This window comes from Notamacropus eugenii, chromosome Y (assembly GCF_028372415.1).
Source record: "Notamacropus eugenii isolate mMacEug1 chromosome Y, mMacEug1.pri_v2, whole genome shotgun sequence".
Classification (NCBI taxonomy): domain Eukaryota; kingdom Metazoa; phylum Chordata; class Mammalia; order Diprotodontia; family Macropodidae; genus Notamacropus; species Notamacropus eugenii.
In genome coordinates this window covers 5,864,693-5,872,631 of record NC_092880.1, presented here as the reverse complement: position 1 = coordinate 5,872,631, position 7,939 = coordinate 5,864,693, and the positions used below count along the sequence as shown (strand labels likewise).

Sequence of the window (7,939 nt, the reverse complement as noted above, 5' to 3'; positions counted from 1 at the left end):
AGTTTCAGAGTCAGGAAATCTATAGTCTAATTTTGTCTCCAATGTTTATTATTTTTGTGATATTGGTTGTTTCCCTTCATTCTCGAAGAAGACCAAAATCACATCACTATGTTAGAGTCAAGTTTCGGTGTGTCTAACTGTGGCTGATCAGACCAATATGAGTTTGGAATATTCTACTACAAGTCGGGCACAAATAGTCTGTCTTAACATTTGGTGTGGATCTTCTAAATTTGTGCATCTTCTGTTTCTTTTGAGCTGTTTCAATTCTGCTTTACTCATAGAGCACAGCACCTTCTCTGATGTGGGCCCACCATGCTGAGTGGTCCTGTGCCAGTGTCTCCCTTGTCACACAAGTAATTCCAAAGTACTTAAGAGAGACAATGGGAGTGTCCTTGTATTGCTTCTTCTGATCACTATGGGAATATTTGCCCTTTGTGAGGTCTCTATAAAATAGTTTTTTTGACAAGCATATATTTTCCATTCAAACAATATGACCAACCAATCAGAGTTGCACTCTTCAGTAGGGTTTGAATTCTTGGTATTTTGGTTTAAGAAAGAAATTTAGCGTCTGGTATCTTATCCTGCTGCTTATCTTCATAATCTTCCTAAGAGAAAACAAATGGAAGTTATTCGTTCTAGCATATTGATATTAGAAAAATCACATAATTTCCCTGTGCCACAGTTTCCCCACCATTAAAGCTGGAAGTCTGGATTAGGACACTGTTCACGTCCCTTCCATGTCTAGCTCTATGCTCCTATGGAGGAAATACATACATGCATAGATATGTATGTATACATACATATCTATGCATGTAGCTATATATGTATGTGATTTTATACATATATATGTATATGTACAAAAATAAAAAATAAAGTTTTGTTAGCAATTTTGCATAGGGAAAAATTTCATTTGTGAAAAATATGCAAAAACGTAGAAATAATTATTTTATTTCAGAATGGTGGAATTTCAACAATGAGAATTGAGTATTTTATACACAGACACATATGTGTATGCACTCGTATATGTTCATATATGTATAGATGTGTATATATGTGTATGTTTGTGTCTCTGTGTGCGTATCTTGTATGAATCTCTCAGAACTCTGTGGTCTAGAAGGAAGCAATCTAAACAGGAAGAGGAAAGTCCTGAATGGAAGTCTCCATTCTGTCTCAGAACTCGTGTAAATTATGACATTCCTATGCACAAAGATTAAAAAAATGATAAACGCTTTGATCGAATTGAAATTATATTTAAAAGGTTAATTCAAAAGGGACTTCAACTTTTCTCAAAGACTATTTTAAATTGAAATATATATTATACATACATACACATATATACATATGTATATATATACATATATACATATATATATATATACATATATATATATATATGTATGTATATAGTATCTTAACAAATCATCCTAGCAGGAAATTATTTTTCCCCCCAAACCTTAGCAGATATTGAGAAATGAGTCATAGGTCCACAAGCTCCAAGACAATCCTGTCCAAACACAAACAAGGATTGTTTTCCCCAAGGGACCATACAGAGGCCTCACTAGAGGAGAGACCAGGACATTTCAGACTCAAAAAGTCCAGATACATCATTTTTCTGTCTCCTATAGATATTGGAATTGAGAAGACACCCAAAAAGCCTGTTTAGATACAAAACAGGCCTTTCCTAGCTGACCCAAGGAGATATAGATCATCATAACCTATAAGGAAAGAGATTTATAAATAGGTCTCGCAGGGTGTATTTGAGGTGTGAAGGCATCCCTCATCCTTGAGAACTAAACCCATTTTTCTTTCTCGTAATTCATTTGTCAAGTTACAAGCACACAGAACACAGGGTAGGACCAATGTCCTCTGGCTGAAAGACTTGGAGCTTCTATTATTTTTCAGTTACACAGGATTTCAAGTTCGTATTTTGACTGCCTAGGGGTAACCTTAGGATTTCTCTGAGCAGTGTGGTGGCTTTATCAGGCCTTACCAACTTCGAAAATGTTTGCACACTGACCCACAGATGGCTGGTGCATCAATTGCCAAAGGAACAAGCTAATGAAAGGTTCACGTCCAGAAGATTGACCATCACGTTTATTTTACTATTGGCTGCAACAATTTACACAATTTCTTCAAAGGTTTTCACCAGTGACAAAATTGTATGTTGCAATTAGGTCACAGATTTTGAAAGTAAGTATTGAAATTGGATTACCCTTGAAGTCTAGACCATGTCCAATGCTTGTTTGTTGTTCATGTCCCAAGAATAATTTGGGGATGAAACACAGAGCTTCTGAGGTGAATGATAGAATAGCATGTAGTAATTCAACATAGAATTATTTTTTTCACCTTTTACAGACGTAATTATAATACCCCATCGCTTGTGAAAGTGAAGACTGAATGACAAATAGATTATTTCATGGCAGTTCTTTAACTCTGCCTAGAAGAAATGTTACACATTAGAATGTGAGTCAGAAGGTCTTGCTTCTGATTGATTTTTCTTTTGCTGTGTGTCTAGAGACAAGTCACTACATTCTCTGAGTTTCAGGGTTCTTATATCTAAGATAAAGTTTTTCTACTTCTCTCACATGCTAACTGTGATTCTTAAATCAGATAATGTATGCTTCTTTTCAAATTTAAAGCATTACATAAATTTCAGGTATAATTTTGTAACATACTTCATGAAACTTGAGTTAATCGTCATAATAACACCATGTTTCCTGATATTATTTTATTCACATGAGGAAAGCAAGACAAAATCACTAATAATGTGAGTGGGTAACAACATCAGAATAAGGAGAGAAAATGGTGGAATAGATAGTTAAAGACATAAAGATAAAGGAAGAGAAACAGAAGAAAGTCAGAGGCAGAGAAAGAAACATATAATGGTGGTGACGGTGGTGAAGGAAAGGACTAAAAAGTCCTCCAGCAATTGAGACTTTGAAGCACATAGGTGTGGATTAGGGTCCTTTGTAAGACTATAAGAATAGTGCATTTGCATGAGGTTATGCAGCTTAAAGATTCCCTGATGAAACATATGCATTTCATGTTTCTGAATTTAAAAAAAATGACAGGACTGTCAGGAAATATAGGTAGATAGTGAAGACCCTGAATTCTAGAAGTTTGCAGGATTATTAAAATAGTTTACTGCTTAAAAAAAAAAAAACTCAGAAGTCCTGGGAGATAATCTTCATTCCAACACTAAGAACTTTTGAGAAACCATGGAATTTGCTTCATCTGCACAAGTGTGTTTCATGTGTTACAGGAGAGGTGTGAGTATTTGAGACTCTTCAGCCATCTGTGTTCTGATTCTATGAATTATTTAAATGACTCAGGTATTTGATTTATGAATAAACTCAATTTTAAACTTTGTCAGAACACTTGTCAATTTTAGCTCCCCCTCGGTGTTAGGTCATTATTTTCTCATTTTTTTAAAGTGTGACTAATTTTACCTGGGTATACTTACAGACTTAGCTTTGAATGGAAAAAAAGAGCAAAAACTAGGAGAAAGCCAAAGGTGTAAAGGAAAGAGATCTGAACTTGATATCAGCAGAGACCTGGGTTGAAACGTCTCCTTGAGTACTTAAAAGCTCTATGTTGATGGGCAAGTCAGATAAACTCTTTTATTTAGTTTCTTCATGTATGAAGTGGAATAATACTTTTGCTACGATATTATTCAGTTATGAAGAACAAATGGTATACCTTTTAAGTGTTATTTGAAATAAAAGAACAATGCCAATATTATACTTATGGTTATTATAATAAGAAACTTTTGTAAAGAGAAATACTTGCAGAACCTTGCAAGCTATCAAATGAGGATTCTTAAAAAGTCATTACATTAGACTACAGAGTTTTTTAAATTACGATTTCATAGATGAAAAAAAACAAAAGCTAAGAAGTACCTAACAATTTGCCAAATGGGTACATACTGAAGTTCAATAGAAGGGGAAAAACATAAAATAAACAGTTGCTATTATACCATGTTCCTTAAGCTCTTTAATTTTAATTCTTCACTTCAAACACATATATATGTAATAACCTGATCTAAATTATTTAAGTCATGACCTACATGTGATAATCAGGTAAAGATTTAAATAGTAGTAGCTAGCATGTATCTAGTGCTTAAAATTTTGATTAGGCAAAAAGATTTAGGCAGATCAGTGGAAGTCTTCCCACTCCTGAAATTAATACTTTCAGAGACCCATCATGGAGAAGTTGAATAAGAAGAATTATTTTTATAAGGCACTCGGCAAGTAGTTGTATCCTTGCATATAAACTGACCGGTAACTAATGGGGAAATGAGTTCATTAGTTTCTCTGAGAAATCAGAGCAGATGATAAAATTCACATTTCTTCTTTGGAGATGTCAACAATAAATCAACAGACCTTTTCCCCCCTCCTACAACTATTTCTTCTCACAAAGAACCTCCAAACCCATTCTTATCGATTGTCAATATTTTCATCTTAAAAATAACTCTAAATTACCCAAACTGAAGATGAAACATGCAAAGATGTATTGCAGTAAATATTCTCATGTAAAACACTAGTAATGGTGAGTGTTGGGTCATTGCCTGTTTATTCCTATGGAAAATGAGATCAGATAATGTAGGGCAAGACTTGGAACAAGTATTGAAGTAGGAAAATTTTATTTATTTATATGCTCAGACCTCCTTCACTTTCACTTTCCAATTTTTTCTTCCCTTCTTTTACTGTTCTTTAACCTATGTAACCTGGCTGGACAGCATAGTCACATAGCTATCAGGCTACTTAGCTCTCTCTTAGGTTCCATATACCGAGCTTCCATAGCATTGTTCCAAGCTATAAATCACCTTTTTTGAGAATTAAAATTGTAAAAACTTCCAATTTGTGTTTGCTTTTCAAATTCTATATGCATGCAACTGCCCAATATATCTGTGTTTAATTCAAGCCCTGGATGCCAAGCCACCTTTCACTTCCCCTTCCTGAATATTCCGCCTAATATCCATGAGTTTATATTCCTATGTGTTTGTATAAAATATGGATATAACAGAGAAAAATTACATAGGAATACATTCTCTTTTATTCCCCCACTCCTTTAGTGAATGATACCATACGTGTATATGTTTGCCAAAATAATTTTGAATGTCTTTTTAACATGAGTATTTCAAATACCAGGAAGCCCTGAAAATTTTTAAAATCTTTCTCTCTCTCTCTCTCTCTCTCTCTCTCTCTCTCTCTCTCTCTCTCTCTCTCTCTCTCTCTCTCTCTCTCTGTCTCTCTCTCTCTCTCTCTCTCTCTCTCCAGGTACACTGTGATCACCAAGACACTCAAGTCATCTAATTATGGACAATCAAAGCCGAGTGACTGAGTTCATCCTCTTGGGGCTTTCACAGAATCCAGATGTTCAGAAAATGACATTTGCAATATTTCTGTTTTTCTACCTCACATGTGTGGGGGTGAATTTATTTATTGTTGTGACCATCATTTGTACTCCCTCTCTCCTGGGCTCACCCATGTACTTCTTCCTAGCCTTTCTTTCCTTCCTGGATGCCTGCTTCTCGTCTTCCATTGCTCCAAAAGTTATAGTGGATTCCCTCTATGAGAGGAAATCTATCTCATTCAGAGGGTGTATGACACAGCTTTTTGCAGAGCATTTCTTTGCAGGTGTTGAGGTGATCATCCTCTCAGCCATGGCCTATGACCGTTATGTGGCCATATGCAAGCCTTTGCACTATGTTACCATCATGAGTCGAAGCCTCTGTTTGCTCCTGGTGGGGGTGGCCTGGGTAGGAGGCTTTCTTCATTCCACTATCCAAATGGTCTTCATTATTCCATTACCCTTCTGTGGACCCAATGTGATAGATCACTTTTTTTGTGACTTGTATCCTTTGCTGAAACTGGCCTGTACTAACACTCATGCCCATGGTCTTATGGTTGTAGCCAACAGTGGGTTCATATGTATTATAAATTTTTTTGTTTTGCTTCTTTCTTATGGAGTCATCCTGCATTCTCTGAGGACATACAGGGCAGAGGCACAGCACAAAGCCCTCTCTACTTGTGGCTCCCACATCACAGTTGTGGTCATGTTTTTTGTCCCATGCATATTTGTATATGTACGGCCTCCTTCTACTTTTTCTTTTGACAAAACTGTAGCAATATTTTATACCATAATTACTCCCATGTTAAACCCTTTGATCTATACTTTTAGAAACACAGAAGTGAAGAATGCTATAAGGAGGTTTTGGAATGGTCGAATAATTTCTGTTGAAAAATAAAGTGTTTTAAATAAGCAATATTGGTTTCTGGAGAATCAGAGAGGATTTTTCCTAATAATCTAAAAGATAATGTTTCATATGAAAAATGTATTAATTCTAGATTAATTAACCACCTGATTTAGGTATAAGCATCTAAGAAAATATAGCACAGAAGTTTGAGCTATTTAAAAAGCTAAAAACCCAGAATAATCAATGTAAGCACTGGAAAGGAAATTTGTAATACTAAACAGAGAATTTCAGAATGGTTATCAACAATCCACATATTCTAAAGCGAGGATACACTTTCCAAAAAAGAACGGAAAAGCAAATAATATTTGCTATCAGGAAACATTTCATAACAGAGTTATTCCAAGTGGAATGGGAAGGCTGAGAATTGAGAGATATATCTAAAAATAAGAGATAGAGTAGATTGACTTTAAGGTTACTTCTAATTCTGGTGTTCTCTGATTTTGTGATAACCAAGACAAATTGATTTTGAAGAAGAAGAAACTCAGTCCCAGAATATTGACATTACTTGTAAAGTTCACATTAGAAGTGAGCTCAGTCTAGAACTAATACTTCACCCTCCGTGCATGGCTCTTTTAAATCTTTAAAAGTTAATTGGACAATATGGGAGTATTGAAAGGTGATAGCACAGAAAGATTCCTATCTTAAGTCTCTGTTTATGTCCGCTGTTCATGTTAGGAGGACAGAAAAGCAGAATATGTTAGAAATAAAATTCTGGAAGTAAGGCTATTTAAATCACAAAGTCATTGAGGAGTCTTGAGATATAATGAATAGATGGAGAGTATTGGTGTAGACTGATTCTAATAAAGGTAAGCATGGGTGATTTGTCTCCCAGTACCTTCAAAGAGGTGGATAGCAGAGTCTAGGAATCCATTTCATTCTTGCCAAAGTTTATATAAAGGAGAACCAGGACAAATAACAAATAAAGCCTTCATCATTTCAACAACAAATCATTTCCTCCTTTCATTATTTAACCACCAAACAAAGCTTAATTGGAAAATTAATTCTAAAATAATTTATTGTTATAGATGGTAATTAAATGTCTTAATGTGTTCATTTCTCCAGGCTCATTGCTTCAAGTCAAATATATTAGAAGGACTTAAATATGTGGCCGTTTGGTTGCTCTCAATGACTTTTGATGATTCCTGATAAACAACAAAGATTTTCCAGTATAGGGAATGAGTAAATATAATCCCATATTCAATTAGGAAAACAAAGTGATCTAAGATTTGACAATCTGTATTACATACATACACATACATAGCTACAGAAATATACAGCACCTGAAAAAATGTCCTCCCCAAATTACTTATCCTAACCCTAAAATGATAAAATAAATATGTACCAATATCTCAGCCAAGGAAGAATAAAAATCAGAAGAAAACAACTCTAGATGAGTAACAAAAACGAATATCAATTCATTACCCTTTAAATTTTAAGCATTATTAAATAAACTAAATTTTAAAAATATCATGTCAGATAATGAGTATTTATCCACGAAAACATTAATCAAATCTGGATTTATAGCAAGGATAAGAGGATGGTTCAATGCTAGGAAAATAATAAATAAAATTGATATTGAAAAACAAAATATCCTAAATCACACATTCGTCTCAGTAGACAAAGAGAACATCTTTGAAAAAGTTCATTCATTTATGCTAAAATCCCTACAGAGTGGGTGTG

General features: G+C 34.6%; 1 protein-coding gene across 1 annotated transcript; it reads left to right on the top strand.

Moving 5' to 3' along the window:
* The first annotated feature begins 5,317 nt into the window (after nucleotides 1–5,317).
* LOC140516521 (olfactory receptor 4C15-like) lies at nucleotides 5,318–6,250 on the top strand. Its single transcript, XM_072627479.1, has one exon. It carries the CDS (start codon nucleotides 5,318–5,320, stop codon nucleotides 6,248–6,250), a length of 933 nt encoding a protein of 310 aa, XP_072483580.1.
* The last annotated feature ends 1,689 nt before the right edge of the window (nucleotides 6,251–7,939 follow it).